Here is a 17,092-nt window from a genome sequence, read left to right on the forward strand (position 1 = left end):
AATTTGAATAAAACACAAGGCCTACATTATAAAACTCAGAAGAGTATGTATCTCTGTTGTTCCTCTGTTCTCCGGTTGTTAGTCAGTCTGAATGACAATTCATGCGTTTACGTTAATATAGGCCTATTATATAGTCAATGCATTATTCTTTTCTTTTTGTATTAGTGTTAAAAAATATTTAATTTACAACTAATTATATTAATTTATATCTTCATTTATTATTTAAAAAAAAAAACTGGGCGAGGACACCATGGTAGGCTAACAGCCGTCATTTACCCTGCATAACTAGCTGATGCTAAGCAGGTGAATCTACAAAGAAGAAAGCCCTGTCTAGTCTATTCCCTAGTACGGGTTGTGTCGAGACATTCGTTAGTCTGGTTGATGGAAAAAATATGAAAAAGTTGCAATAAACGCGTTAAGAATCCACACAACGGAGGACTCTTATTCTGCAGTGCAGAACTGAGGAAGAACTGATGACGGGACAGTTTGATCTTCGGCTGACAAATCAGAGAAAAGGGTCGTTTCATTCCCGCCCACGTGTAGAAATCGAATATTCAAGCTGTTCATTCATTTTTCTACCTCAGAACGAAAAGTGAAAAATCAAGCTGAATTCTTGTTTTTCGTTTTTTTGGAAAAAATGAAAAATCGAAAAAGGAACCGTTTTCTATTTTTTTCTACTTTCAATATGAAATAAAAAACGACTGAACGAATGATACACGGATTTGTAGCCTATGGCTTGCGATCTCTCACATGTGCGAACGAATTATCAAAGCCATAAACCGATTTGTAAACCACAAACGAAAAATTAGAAATCAGGCCGGAATCTCATTTTCCGTTTATTAAACTAAACGAAAAAAAACGTATAAACGATCCGTCTTTTTTCATTTCTCGTTATTCCAGTCCAAATAGGAAATGAAATGAAAGGAAATGTTCATTCGTTTTTTTATTTAATATTGAAAGTAGAAAAACGAGAAAACGGTTCCTTTTTTGTTTTAATTTTTTCAAAAGTATTCAGCTTGATTTTTCGCTTTTCGTTCTCCGGTAGAAACATTTATGAACAGCTTGAATATCGATTTCTACACGTGGGCAGGATTGAAACGCTCCTTTCCTCTGATTTGTCAGCCGAAGATCAAACTGTCCCGTCATCAGTTCTTCCTCAGATCCGCTCAGCAGAATAAAAGTCCTCCGCTGCTGCAGTTGTGCAGATTCATAACGCGTTTATTGCAACTACTACATTTAATCTTTTCCTCATCAAACACCCAGACTAATGGCTCGACACGACCCGCACCGGGGAAGAGCCTCGACAGGGCTTTCTTCTGAGGCTTTCAGTCCTCGAGTGCCAGGGGGTCTGTGAAATAATTTACTATAACCTGCTGTATTTACCGGACTGTAAACTAAAGTCACATTTTTTTTATCATGAAACACGTGATTTATTCCAAAGTGACCCAGGCCTTTATAATGCATTTAACTTTGTTCACATGATCTAAATGTTGACTTTCAAAAGTAGGCGCACCAAGAAGGCTATTCGCTGTATTTTGGTTTATATATATAAATATAGTTTTTAACCACAAATGCCCGTCTTGTACCATCTCTGAGATGTGCCACGTATTACATCATCACGTTGGAAAGGTCACGCGTCACGTCATCAAAAAATGTGTTTCGGGGTTTCATGACCCTTTAAAAATTATATGACATGAATGTGTAAACATAAATACATCAACGCTTTCAACCTTTGTATTGTTACAATGTTGGTAGTATATTTAAATGAACAATGTGTAGTCTTTCTCCATGTGACCTTTACCTTGATATCCCTGTTTATTTGTCAGCAAAAGTCTGCTGGATGAAGATGAACACGTTAGTTGATCATCATAGATCTGAGTCATTTTCTCTTTCTGTCTTCAGTCTGAATAGATGCAGTATTACAGAGAAACAGAGTCTCATCCTGACTTCAGCTCTGAGATCAAACCCGTCACACCTGAGAGAGCTGGACCTGAGCGGGAATACACTAGGAGACTCTGGAGTGAAAAACCTCAGTGATCTACTGATGATCCCACAATTCAAGCTGGAGAAACTACAGTTAGTATCTACAGAATATGCAAAATACCTACTCACAGATAAAGACCCACAGACTCTGAGGAGTCTTAAATACACCTAAACCATCTTCAAACTCTTAAAACCAACACCTGTGACAACAGTACCTCGACACTCATGTACGATCAAAAGCTAACGTAAAGAAATATGTTTTTAAATGTCTTTTGAGCTCACTAAGGGTAGATGCTAATCTGATATATTGTGATAGACTGATCCATAACCTCGGTGCCGTCCCCTCTTGTGTTCAGATTCGTTCTCGGAACAACTAAAATATTTTGTGACTGAGATTGTAAAAGTCTCTTTGACTTCTGCTCCTGAATCCGCAATATACGGAGGGGCTGTACCATGTAAACATAAAAAAAAAATAAAAAAAAAAATCTTAAAATTAATTCTAAAATAAACTGGCAACCAATGCATCTTAATACAGGGGTGATATGATCATGGCTGCATTTCTCGAATCCTTCTTAACGCTACGTCATTCTTAAGTTATACCTTAAGCTGTACCTTATCATTAATACGTGTTTGCCGAAACGTTCTTAGTTCAGTACACCTTCTGTAAGTCATGCGTTCGGAAGGTTGGTCTGAACCACTCTTAGCTTCACCTTATCACTGTTGACCGTCTATACGAATATAAGTTGTAATACACACAGTGCAACAGGCTAATTCAAGTGTTTTCATGCAAAGAATAAAATAGTCATTACATTGATTGTTGTTAGCTTTTTAATTACATTATCCAAAGGTACATCAGCTGGCAAACCAATATGCAGTATAGTGTTGCACGGTGTACCGATACTTCAAAAGTATCGCGATACTCGGAAATTAAAAACGTCACGATACCTAAACTTATCAGTATCGATACAAAAAAAAAAACTCCCTATGGAGTTTTGCTGACGCACGCAGCAAAGAACCTGCCGCTGTCAGTGTCATGTGACAAAACACTAACGTTACAGCGAGATGGCTGCATGTGCGAGCACAAGTGGTCCACGACTCGTAGAAAAAGATGACGCGAGGAGTGACATAGTACTTTGCCTACCTTGCTCTGTTGCACGGTGCACCGATACTTCTAAAGTCAATCGGAAATTAAAAACGTCACGATTCCTACATTTATTAGTATCGATACTTCTAAGAATGACCGCGTTCCGGCCGGCGACACACTGGCTGCGTGGCGTGTCCGTTTTTATTTTGGCTCCCATGTTAACTGCCTGCGTGACACACGCGTCTGGGCGCAGCTCGAGACGCGCGGAAAACGCGTGCATGCTAGAAATAGAACCGACGCCTATTTTTCACGCGTCACGCAAGTTGGAAGCGTTCCCAGGCAAACTAGAATAGGAAAAGATATTTCTATGTCATTTTGACACGAATACATATTAATAAATGACATTTTGATGTTTGAAAGTCTCTTTTGACATAAATACAATATAAATGTAATTTAAAAAAAATTATCGATTTTCAAATATTGCACCTCTCAATACAGAACGAATTATTCTGTAGCCTATTTTGCGTCAACACTGCCGACGTTGTCTTTGCTGCTATATATTTATGTTTAACATGAAGTATAGGCCTTCCACAACTCTCTCCCCATACGTAAAATATATCACCAATATATGTTACCAATATTAAACATTGTTTAATAAAATCACTGTTCATATTTTTATTCAAAGTTCAGAATCAATGTTATTACTGGTAACTCTTATGTTTCTTATGATAAATGAGATAATGCTGCTAAATTTATAAAAAAATTTACCTTGAATGTCATTGCTCTAATTTATTTATTATATTTCATATTTTGTTCAAATGTTTAATATATCTGCTGTTCATATGTTCATTTATTAGTGTGTTATATGATTAGAATGTTGTCCCGGTTTAAAATAAAGCACAGGAATGATATTTGAGAGTGTTTCTCCCTTTTCAGGAAAAGTATCGAGAAAGTATCGAAATCGCAATACTTGACTTGGTATCGGTATTGAAACAATAATTTTGGTATCGTGACAACACTAATGCAGTAAAGGCTCAGGAGTCTATTTAAAGGGAATGATTGTGGTGGGGAGTTTGCTCAAACTATGGCAGCGATACAGCGAATAGTTGTGCTAAAAGACGCGCCGTCCGCGGAGAGCTTTCAAAGGCCAGTGAAAGCACTGCCAGTTGAGCCCTATTCAGACGGCTATTGTTTCTCTCATGGTCGTACGGTATTTTCAACATTTACAGGGGTAAGTCTATGATTTTATTGCCTTCCAAATCCAGTTTACAAGAAGAGATTCAAAATTCACTGTTTAAGTTAAATCCTTTTTGATCACTGCCGAGCACCTTACGTACAATGTACACTTTTATTACTGAATGCTGGAAAGTACCTCAGAGACGGAGGTAGAGCCTACTCAAAATAGTTAGTTTGGCAGCTCAGTGAAGCACTTTAAACTTTTTTTTATTTAATTTTTTTTAATTTTTTTTATATACAGTATAATTGTACTTCACATAAAAAAAAAGTATTTACCTACACCTTATTCTTGTTTACAATCATTTACATATTATATATGAATGTATATAGAGCGTGATAAAAAGGTTACCTTGAAATTGTGGCGTTAAAGGTGACGTGAGCCAAGGAAAAATTTGGGTGCACCCAAATTTTGTGCTGGTGCACCTAAATAAAAAAGTTAGGCGCACCAGTGCAACCAAGGCAAAAAGTTAGTCTAGAGCCCTGTACAAGTGTAATTTAGCGGAATCGTTTTCATGACCAAGATCGTTGATATAAATAGAGAATAAAAGAGGGGATAAAACGGATCGTTGAGGAACCCCAGTATTAACTTGTACGAATGGTGAATTGTAGTTTTCCACGGACACACATTGAGTACGATCTGAAAGATAATTTTCGAACCAATTTAAAGCTGCTTCACTAAGGCCAATAAACCTGAGTCTCTGTAACAATAATTTATGATCTACAGAATCGAAAGCTTTTGATAAATCGACAAATAAAGCAGCACATGACTTTTTGCTATCTAGAGAGGTTATAATATCATTTGCAGAGGTGGGTAGTAACGAAGTACATTTACTTCGTTACATTTACATGAGTACTTTTTTGGAAAATTTTTACTTTTAAGAGTAGATTTAAATGTGGGTACTTTTACTTTAACTCGAGTACATTTCTAATGAAAAAACTGTACTTTTACTTCGTTACGTTGGGCGACGTTCCTCTTGTTACTTTATTTTAATGCAATATGTGTTAAATGCGTAGTTTATTCCAAGCGCGCTGTATCTTTTTTTCTGGGCTTGAGCGATAGGCCTACTCAATTCACAAATGAATCACTCTTTTGAGTCGATTCTGTTCAAAGACTTCATCAAACAAGTTGGCAGATCTGTCTAAATCGGTCCGCGAATCAGTTTGAATGATCTGTTCAGTTCCTGCACGCACTGAATCGTCTGAAGCGATTTCAATTCACACTCGACTCGGAGTCGTAACAGGAAGATTTAAGGACATCAAGAGCGTTAGATGAAGTGGCCGTGGACCTACAGTACAGTCAAGTGAGAGCAAATCTTCAAATGTATCATATTTTTGCCAGCGATGAAGATCTTTATTAGTTGAACATCTTCGTAAGCTGTCTGTGAATGAATGATTCCACAGGACGATATATTCAATTTCATTTCACTCAGGTAATACATTTTACAACCAAACAGATTATTACGCCTCTAAAGCACTACTAGAAAGTATGACATTACCCGTTTTTTGGACATATACATTAATTTCTACATTAAATAAGCTACCATTGTTCACAGTTTATGAACACCCGCCATCCCGCGGTAGTGTGTGTGTATTGTTGCGCAGTGGCGTGCGAACTCGACTTGAAAACGAATACCTTTGCCTGCCGTAGACACAGTTAACCAGTTTAAACATGCTTGCAGAAATATACATTTGATTATATTTTGGAGAACAGACAGAAGAAGATCCGTCGATGTATTTTTTATTTTTTTTATTTTTTTATTTTTAAGATGTTAAGTAGCAGTCATGAGCGCGAGCACATGTGAAGAGTTTTAACTCTTTCTTCTCTGTGTCACATGCCTTTGAATGCAACACTCTGCAGATTCACTTTATTTCGACTTTTTCTAATTATGACCGCCGCTAGCGTAGCTAGCGAAAGCGGTCATATAGGGATTGTCAAAGGTTTTTTTTTTTTTTTTTTTTTGTCAATCTACTGAATTTTCCGTCAACGATACCAGGGACACCGAAACACCGGGGAACATGAAATTTGGTGGGCATGTAGCCCCACTAGACTTTTACGGAAAAATTTCGTTTGGTCCCCGGGGGCCACTCCCCCCCCGCGCTGGGCCCCCCCAAACCCAAAAAATGCAGTTTTTCCTAAATAACTACCTGAACCGTGGAACCGAGGATGAAGAAATTTTTATGGTATGTTGGTCTTAAGGGCCCACATCAACCTAGCCCATAATCACTCATTTGTGATTTGCGCCCCTCCCATAAAAAATGAAAATTCAATATTATTCTGCTTTAATCGCCCCTATCTTCAGTTGAGATGTTCAGAACTGCACCATATTTCATGTGTATGATTAACTTGACATCCTCTGGGGGTATGCTAAGTTTCGTAGAATTTCATCAATGGGGGGGTATAAAATAAATTCATTTATGTGCACATTTAGTGATTGTACACTCATCGGCCTGTAGATGGTGCTGTTGAGCGAAGGGTTGCTGGTTTAGGATGATACTGTCACACACACACATGCAGGAATACAAACAAACGCAACCATGCACACACACTGACATCCACACGCACAGACACACACCCATACACACACATACAAATCCACATGCACAGACACACACACACACAAACACACATGCGCACACACACACACACACACACATACACACACACACACACACACACACAGACAGACATGCACATACTACTACTTTTTTTAGGTATATACATAAACACGCAATACAGCCAAATTGCTCCACGTCATTTATTTTTGTGGAAAGCCAGTGCAGGCCTGAGCGGCGGTCATATTTTGTACCGCCATGCGGTACATCTAGTTATCCAAATGTAGTTGTATAAGTTACTATTATACAAACCAGCGGACAGGCAATGATTTTCGGGCTATACAGATGGCAGAAATAATGCTTACGCCTCTCTTCTGTTTTTGTTGCAAAGATAGCTACTTATGATAATAATAGAATAGAATAAAAAATTAATCTAATTAATTAGAGGCTTTGTAATTAATTAATCGAAATTAATCGCATTTTAATTGCATATAAATTAGGGCTGTCAATCAATTAAAAATAATTGTGTTGAACATGTTATTGAAATAATGTTCAAATGTTCAAAGGGTGAGCATTGAAATAATTGTGCCTAGCAAATAATCAATACAATACAATTGAACATTATTAAATTATTGAACATTATTAAATTATACATTTGATATTAAACATTAAATTATAAACATTATTTACACTTGCTTTACAGGTTTTTAACATTACTTCGAAAATGCTGAAATTTAAAGTTTGAGATGTTTTTCATCTGTTTTAGAAAGTATTTTTAGACTTTAGTTTTTTCAGAATAAAACTTGTTTTACAATCTTGAGCATGTGTTATATTTTTATTAAATGTGTTTAATTAAGCCATTGCTGCAAGTAATTTGTCAGTTAACAATATTTTAGTGTACAGTTAATCACAAATTCAGTCAGCATTGTCATGACTCATTATCCCATGATGAAAGGTAATACGGTGAAACAACGTCACGATATCAACGTTGATTCAATTTGCAAAACCGAAGCATAATTCATCATTGGTTCAACAACGTCGACATACAATCTTTATTCACCCATATTGAAAGAAGAGACGGTGAAACAACGTCACGAAATCAACAATGAAACAACGTCACGATTTCAACGTTGATTCGTTTTGCACAATCGAACATTGATTCGACCTTGGTCCCTACGTTCACCGGTGAATCAACGTTGAAATGCCGGCTGTTTTTTATAAGTAGGCTAAATGTTCCAATCAATGATCCAGGCAGCGCCAGCGCGTTCTCGTCTCCCTCCTTCATAGAACGGCTCCAGGTTCAAAGGTCAATACGGAATGGATTAATCTGCGTTATTTTTTTTAACGCGTTATTTTTTCTCAGATTAATTAATCGAAATTAACGCGTTAATGTCACGGCCCTAATATATATATATATATATATATATATGTGGGTGGTTGACATGACATGGCCTTTTCTTGGTCCAATGTGTCAATGTTAAGTAAATTATAGAAAAATATATCAAAAACTGTGGTGATATTTTTCAGAAAGTGCTGTTATATATGGACATACAGAGCATTCATGGGTTTAATCTTCCATTTTTTCACAATTTTCAGCCAAACCAGAATAAACTCATATGGCGTGACTGTCCCAAGCACATTTCACAAATTTGGATTTTGAATAAAAACAAGAAAATGAATTCATTTTCTGTTTATTCAATCATATATTGATATCCCAGATGTCTACTTGTGAGTCTGCTTGACTAAAAGTTCAGGCATAATATTTTGAAGCTGCCCTTAACTAAAACATTTTGTCCCGAAAATGGATATCATTAGGTGTGACGCCATATTCCTTTTTTTAAACGGGCAATTGTTTGGAGACCTTTGGGGTGTGTGGGTCCTCCTCCTTTCAGGAGGAAGAACAACACCTCAGAAGGACACTGAAAGTTACAATGCGAGTTTTCTCTCTTCATGTTTAAAAAAAAATCAACTATATCCGGCACTCCTGCTTTAGTTCCCTTTTGCGCTGTCTTTTGGTGTGACTCATTTTACACAAAAATGCCCAAATGAAATTACTTTTCAGTCAAAATTACCTTCAAAACTATATTGTCATATTGTAGTTAGCATGGTTCTAGCATGTTTGCATAAAAGCACATTGCTTAATGTCATGCTAAGTACATGAAACCTCATATAGTGTGACACAAAATCATAAGGTGTGACAGGGTTTTCTTGTCACACCATATGATTATTTTGTCCCACTATATGATATGAATTGCATTTAAATACGTAAATAATGCTCTTAGATACATATTTTATATCTAATAGTTAAGTTTATCGAATATTTCGTCCTTTTAACACATTTTGATACTATATTATGTACACATTTAATATCTATACACCAACTCAATTTGGTGAATCCCTACTATCCCATTTTCAAGCTGAATCCATGTTAAACTACAGCATTTTGTCACTCAAATGTTTCCCTTTATTTATTTATTTATTTTTTCAGTTTGAGGTAGATTTCAGTAGAAGGCGAGATAATGCGAATAAAGAAAGAACAAGGAAATGATACATCAGCTTGCTGTTCGGTCATTGTTTTACTCATCCTCATTTTGAAATGAATTTATGCATTAAATAAATAAACAAATTCAATGATCTACTATAAAGATTATTAGAATTCATGTAGTTAATATTCAGCAGATTAAAATAAAAAGTGCAACATCAAATGAATACAGTAAGTGGATTAATGAATGTGTTACAAACATATGATTCTTTGCTACTTTGAGCAGAACTCACTGTTTTAAACAATTTTGTGATTTTTGCTGTAACTGAAACAATGATTCACTTGTCAAACTAGGTTGGGTTGTTTGTTAAATTCAGCTAATACATATTTTTGCATACGGATTGTTGTGTGGTGTGACATCATATGGCGTGACACCATGCCATTTGGTGTGACATTCAGAATTTTGAAAGATATTAAGGCTTTTTGGTTATTAATCATAAAATCATCAATGTGACAGATGGGAAATAGTCCCAGCAAAGGTTACAAGCATTGTGGTATTTTTATAACAAGGTATTCCCAAATTGATTTGAAGTATATTGAAATATTACAAGTAAACGTCTGTCTATGAGTGATGATAAAGTAAAATAATGCAAAATGTAACATATTTGCACATAAGAAATGCTATACTTTTATATAGTAATGATAAAGAATCAGGATAAATTGACTTACATTATCACATTATACCCCTTTTTAATTTAATACACAATAACATTCATGTCACACCATATGACATTTTTAGTCACTAAGACAGTAAACTAGTGAATAAATGTAAATTTTAGGACAAAATCTACAAGACCACATATATATTTGGAAATATAAGAGTTGGTAGAACCCAATGAGTTCCATGACTTACATTTGAGATTTGTAAAAAAAACTTTTTTTTAGCCAAATATGTCAACCACCCATATATATATATGTATATATATGATCCGAAGTAACTAGTAACTCGTTACTAAAACTAGTTTTTTCATTGGATACTTTTTTACTCTTACTCAAGTAACTATTAAGATTATTACTTTTACTTTTACTTTGAGTAAATATTTCTATAAGTACTTGTACTTTTACTTGAGTACAGTTTTTGGATACTCTACCCACCTCTGATCATTTGACACTTTGTTTGATTGATTGATCGATATTATGTATGAGGAATATACATTTTGGTAAGTTGTACTGTATCTTTCAACATTGTTCATTAGTGTTTATTCACTAGCTAGAGATGATCGGTTCACGTGCCGCCAGGGATCTGTCGCGTCACATTTACAAGCGCCAAAACTGTATTTATTTATTGTTTGAATTTCGTAATAAAAAAGTGACAGAATCTGAGAGCTGAGATTTTTTTATATCATAACTAACCTGCTCTGTCTAGTCTGTCGGTCTCCGTGTCCTCTTTGCTTCGCGATTTTTCTGTGCGTGAGAAAATGGATGTGTGGCGTGAGAGCGTGTGAAAAGTGTCAATTGCGTGTGTCTCACGGTGAATGCGTGAGAGAACGGCTGGCAATAAGGACGGATCTTTACTTAAGGCTATTGGGTCTATTTGATATGGGTCCACACCAATCAAGCTTATCTTCTGTTGATACCGACGAGATGAAGCCATTAGGCTTCTGCTCCCCTCAACTCAAATCTGCGTGCGGCTAGGGGCAGGACAGATGTCATGTCAACAATATGGCCGCAGTTAGCTACTTCCGGTGTTTGCGAATAAGGCCTATATCATATCATAGTCCGATTCATTTTTAGATTTGCTTTTTTTAAATTCTGATGGATTTGTAAAGAAATCAGATATTCTCTTCTGACTCGCCATAGTTAGCTGAGTTTGTTTTTTCATTTGAATATTCTAATTTTAGCATAGTCACGTCACGTCATTTACGTCAGATCGACTTTTGAAATATATTTATTTCTCAATATCACAAAACCACATTTCTGCCGTGCAAAGGCAAAAGACCGTAACTTCGTTTTTGGTCTAAAATGGTCTACGCTAGAGTTATTTATATTTTTGGCACATTCAAGACCTCCTTTATCATGTGGATGTGTATCTTGAATCAATTCCGTTGTTTTTTCGATAAAATAATGAGTTGTCTTAACAGTAACTTCCAAAAGCCCATGAGAAACCAAGGCAGAACACCGTAACACCAGTTACCGCTCTTTGGCTGTGTTTTGGAACACTCAAATTGAGTTACGGTACTCTGCCTTTGTTTATCCGCGCGTCAATATGACGTTACTGTGCCGGTGTTATATCAAATAATGCTACCTACCAGATTGTACGGTTATCTGCCTTTGTTTTACTGTCCATTAAAATTTAAATTACGGTGTAGCCTGTGTACTTTGTACAGCTGCCATCAGTCCCTGTAACTTCTGATGTCCTCAGAGCTTTGTCCTGCACAAACGCGGTCAGAACATTTATTATGGTCTGAATCCGCTCCATCGACAAACGTGCGATATCGATTGCAAAGGATTATGCAGAGTTGACAGAAAAACAGTTACACATGCCGTAACAGATGAATACAACCAAGAACTAAAGCCCCGCCTCACCCAGTTCGGGGACTGGACCTGGTTGAAACAATGTAATATATTACATTTTTATTAACACAAAACTACAAGCAAAATGCACATCGTTTTAGGACATTTATAGAGCTTTTTAAAATACACAACAGTACAAAGCAGCTTTAAACAGACATACTTTTGGAAAGCCTAAATACTTTTGTGATAGTCCTCTGGCTATACATTGTGAATATTTAAAAAAAATTAATGTTGAGTTAGCTGTGTTAAAATATTTAATGAACTGTAAGGTTAAAGTTTTTTGAGAACTAATGAGACACAAATAGATGCAGTGTCTTTTGCTGTATGAAAAGTCCAATCTTTAGTTTGAAGTAAATTCATGTTGTATGTGCAGTCAATTCTTTGTGGAACCATCCTAAGGCCTAGATGATGCAGTCAGTCAATTTCCCCTTTAGATGATGGGGTCGTGACCTGGTAGGCGAGGAGGCTGGACTTGGTGGACTTGTTTGAGGGAACTCTGCAAAAAACACACAAACACGTGCAACTGTACATTTGCACAGTCTTTAGTGCTATGGGACATCACTCACTGTTTTTGCTTTGATATGCAAGCCCAAAGGTGCAACGCAGCAGATGTAGCTCGTGCCGAATTCGGGGCCCCTGGGACCTTTCTATAAAAATCCCAGTCGCCCATTAAATGAATGTGTTTTCCATAGTGGTTTCGCGGACACCGCGTCAGTCGGTCGTTCGGGGAGGGTTGGCTCGTTAAAACTCAAAGAAAATTCATTAAAAGAAGAGAACACTTGTCTTGCATCCTCTGAATAGGTTGGATCTGGGACATTTATGTGTTTTTGCTCTCCCGTCATGTGTGATATCAATTCTCGTTAATTAAACCACCCCCACTATACTAAGCACACTCAACTAAACACATCACACTAATTTTCAAGTCATTTCAGTGTTTAATTTGCATAAAAATGAGTGTATTTGGCGGCAAAATAGTGGCTTCGCGGACACAGTGGTTTCTAAGCTTAGCTTTCGAAATATTTTGATGAAACCTGTTTATCAGCGCTGTTTTATATGGATTTTATATGGAGTCCATAGCACCAATTGTCATCCCAAAATTCCACTGTCCGCGAAACCACTATTTTGCACAGTGTAACAAATGCTACGTGGGATCTCCATATCTCAGCTCTGGAAGGCTCTAGAGCCTCCAATCTTGCACTCCTGTCTGCGCCTCAGCACCCTCTATCCGAATCCAGAGTTTCAAGAAGATCAGAGAAACTTTATTTTTCGACCCCAAAAAAATGACAGGGGGTTAGGTTAGGGCCTTATAGTTTTTTTGGGTCGAAAAATAAAGTTTCTCGGATCTTCTTGAAACCTTGGATTCCGATAGAGGGCGATGAGGCGTAGAGAGGAGTGCAAGTCCTGGCTCTCTACACCTCTCCTGAGCTGATATATGGAGATCCCTTTTTAAATATGTACAAATAACTTTTTAACGTATGCTTTTCTGGTAACAGGGCTGACACAATGAGCGTGTCCCTGATGATGTGCAACTATGCCATCAAAACCCATGCAAATTTAAGATTTTTTTTTATAGCTGTCCACTGTAGTGACCACTATGCATGAAAGGGTTAATCCATATAAAACAGCGCTTAATCTTGCAAAGTACGTTTTGGTGCTACTGCTATCATTACGTTAGTAATTAATTAAGTTAACTATAAAGTGTCGCTATGTTGTGTTCCTTTGCAGAGATCCCAACCCTAACTAAGCAATTAACAAACAGAAAAAAAGTTGTGACATCTCATTGCCAGATGTTCTCCAGTCCTAAAAGTAAAACAAAAACACAAACAATCTGTAAAAGATCTTTTAGAAAGTCATGGTCTCTTTTGAGCCTTTGTCAGTGATGATTGATTTCTTTCAAGACAATATACTCTGAAATACTTCCCATCCCATACATGAAAAAAAAAAAAGCCGTGTTGGTGATATCTAAATATTCTTACATATAAAATAAAATGACACAACCCTGTCTCTTTTTGTTAAATTTCATTTTTATTGATAAATAATAGCACTTATGAAAGTATAAGTAGCCATACAAGTCAAGAAATAAAGTAATTAAACGAAGTCAGCAGGCTACAACGTTAAAGATAAATAGCCTAAATAATTTAACGTTATATAAAGTTATAAAACTAAACTTTGCCCTCAGCCAAAAAGATTTGCCAGGGAGCAAATTATAGATTAATGAGATCAAAGATCGTCCGTTAGACATAGCCTACACAAGACTAATTATATCTCATGTTTAACCACACCACTAGACTAGAGACATCAACCAGCGGCAAACGTCAGCAGCACTAGCCGAGGTAAGGCTGTTCCAGGCGGGATACATGAGCGCTGAGCGCCCGGTGATCCCTTGGATCTCACAACTCTGCAAACGTCAGATCAAAATTTTAAATAGGCGCTATCTGTATAAACAAACAACATATTTGAGATTCAAACAACTACATTATCGACTGAAAAACTCTTAAAACTAAATTTCGTGACACAATAACAGTAGTATTTTTAAGGTTTGCGGTCTTTCTCCTCTGCTATTGACGCAACTTGAGATTTTAAATATTAGCTATAGAATATACACAATTTACATATACAATATACAATTTAATTGAACCGTACCTTGCATATAGCAGTGGGATCTAGCATTCTACATAAAGCTACCACATAATAACCCCAAAACAGCTCACGTTAGCTACAAGTTATCGCGAGAACAGATTTAGATCAGGCATACTACTGGCATACTAATTGGGTCCTCAGCCCGGACTCATCACTATAAAGTGACCAGATACTTGTCATCAGCGGCCGCCGCTCGATCGGTCGGTCTTTCCCACTGGAAGTCTGACTACGCCCTCACAGACACACAACACAAGGACAAAACGACAAGACAGTGCAGTATAAGTGTGTGAAATGACCGGGAAATGGATATGGAAGGGAGAGTGGAGAGATGGATGAATGTCCATGTGCGATCAGCATCACGTGTGCATGCGCTCCTATGATAGCGACAATGAGAGGGAGGAACGAGACGTGGATGAATGAGGTGTGTGTGTGTGTGTGTGTGTGTGTGTGTGAGTGCTGCTTCTCCAGCGGTGGCAGCTAATGTGACTTTATCACAGCTGTATAAGTACTTTTGTCAATATGGCAAAGGTAGTTTACTACATCTAAGCTATTTTTTTTATTTTTATATTGAAGCAACTTCATTCCAAGTCAGTGCTATCTCAGTGATCAATGAAACTGTCAGTCAAACAGATATCAGGCATAATTTGTCAGTTCACTTGTTTTTTCAACAACTGCTCCAAACCAATTTGGCAACAAAAAAAACAAAACCATGACTATATAAAACCATATAACTATATAAAACTATAAGAAAACCAGGTGTCGAGAGTGTGTGCATCTTTCCATCAAGTGTCAGCCCAAGGATTGAGATTGGTACGTGATGTCACCGTCAGGAGCAGAAGCTGATGGTAATGCACCAGAAAGCCGGTTGTAGGACCGTACGGTCCGCGTATCATCTGATCATTTCATTTCCTATTTGGACTGGAATAACGAGAAATTAAAAGACGGATCGTTTATATGTTTTTTCGTTTAGTTTAAAGGTCCCATGACATGCTACTTTTTGTAGGCTTTAATATAGGCCTTAGTGGTCCCTAGTACTGTATCTGAAATCTCTTTCCAAAAATTAAGCCTCGGTGCAGAATTATAGCCACTACAAGCCAGTCCCAGAATGAGCTTCCTTCAGACGGGCCGTTTCGGTGTCTGTAGCTTTAAATGCTAATGAGGAGGAGAAAGGCGGGGCAAGGTGGAGGGTGGGTGTGGCCTTGACCATCTTGCGGTACCATGCATGTCTACGTTGGATATATTGCAATGGCACGAAGACACGCAGTCGTTCAAGCGTTTCAGTTTGATCCCGAATCTGATCCAGATGGAGAAGCAACAGATGAAGAAGTTGCTCCAGCAGGACGTCTCCGAATGGTTAGTTTAAAATATTATGTCTGGATACGGTACTTTATTCGGATGGTTTACAGTTATCATCACGTAGCTAACGCTAACCTACTGTTGCCTTTGTTGCACTGACTTGCTATGTTTAAAGTATAGAGACAACAAGGTCAAATTAGTACTCAATTTATTACTTTGTATATATTACATGAGCAACTTGTAAGAAGATAGAAGATAAGCATGTTTAGTGAATAACATTAATACTTAAAAGTAGATCTATGAAACGACAAAATGATATTACATATATTTATTTGTTTAAATAATTTATATTTCATATATCTTAAAAGTAATATATATATATTTTTTTAAATTGCATCACAATAAGTGTATTGTAATTGTTACTAACATTTTAGTAACTAAACTGAATTTTATTAGGTTTAGTGCAGAGCCGGTTCTAGACATTAGGAGGCCCTAGGCAAAATTCATGTTGGAGCCCCCCCCCACCCCCAATAAACAACACTTGAAACAAATATGATTTGTAACCTTTTTATTTATACAACATTTAATTTTACATTTAGTATATTTTTACTTTCACAGTACATAAGTTTGGACACATTACTATTTTTAATGTTTTTGAAAGAAGTCTCTTATGCTCATCAAGCCTGGATTTATTTGATCAAAAATACAGAAAAATAATATAGTGAAATATTATTAAAATTTAAAATAATGGTTTTCTATTTTACTTTACTTTAAAATATATTTCTGTGATGCAAAGCTGAATTTAGTGTCACGTGATCCTTCAGAAAACTTTATAATATTCTGATTTATTATCAAATGTTAGAAATGGTGCTTAATATTTTATAACCTGTGATACTTTTTTTTTTCTGGATTTTTTTGATTATTAAAAAAAGTTGTTTTTAAAAAGTCTTCACTATGACTTTTTATATATTTAACACATCCTCGCTGAATATTCCTGTTATTTTTTTTGATCAAAATAAATGCAGGCTTGTAGAGCATAATAAGAAACTTCTTTCAAAAACATTAAAAATAGTAATGGGTCCAGACTTTTTACCGATACTGTATATTAATCAAACTTTATCTAAGGTAATCTCTTTTTTGTTTAATGAAGATGTTATTGTTGTTGTTATTTTGCTGTTTTATTCAATTTATTCACAGTTCCAGAATACCACTTCAGTAGATGAACATAAGTGCTTTTATCATTT

At 36.4% G+C, this 17,092-nt stretch overlaps 1 protein-coding gene across 1 annotated transcript in view; it reads left to right on the forward strand.

Annotated features, from left to right (window-relative positions):
- LOC311292545 (uncharacterized protein) overlaps window positions 1–17,092 on the forward strand; it is a 67,814-nt gene that overhangs the window by 30,167 nt on the left and 20,555 nt on the right. Inside the window, exon 4 of the mRNA XM_084412269.1 lies at window positions 1,903–2,076. Within this exon, the coding sequence (XP_084268395.1) occupies window positions 1,903–2,076 (174 nt within the window). The remainder of the gene's footprint in view (window positions 1–1,902; window positions 2,077–17,092) is intronic.

Source organism: Rutilus rutilus (genome assembly GCF_951802725.1).
Source record: "Rutilus rutilus genome assembly, chromosome: 6".
In the NCBI taxonomy this organism is placed as follows: domain Eukaryota; kingdom Metazoa; phylum Chordata; class Actinopteri; order Cypriniformes; family Leuciscidae; genus Rutilus; species Rutilus rutilus.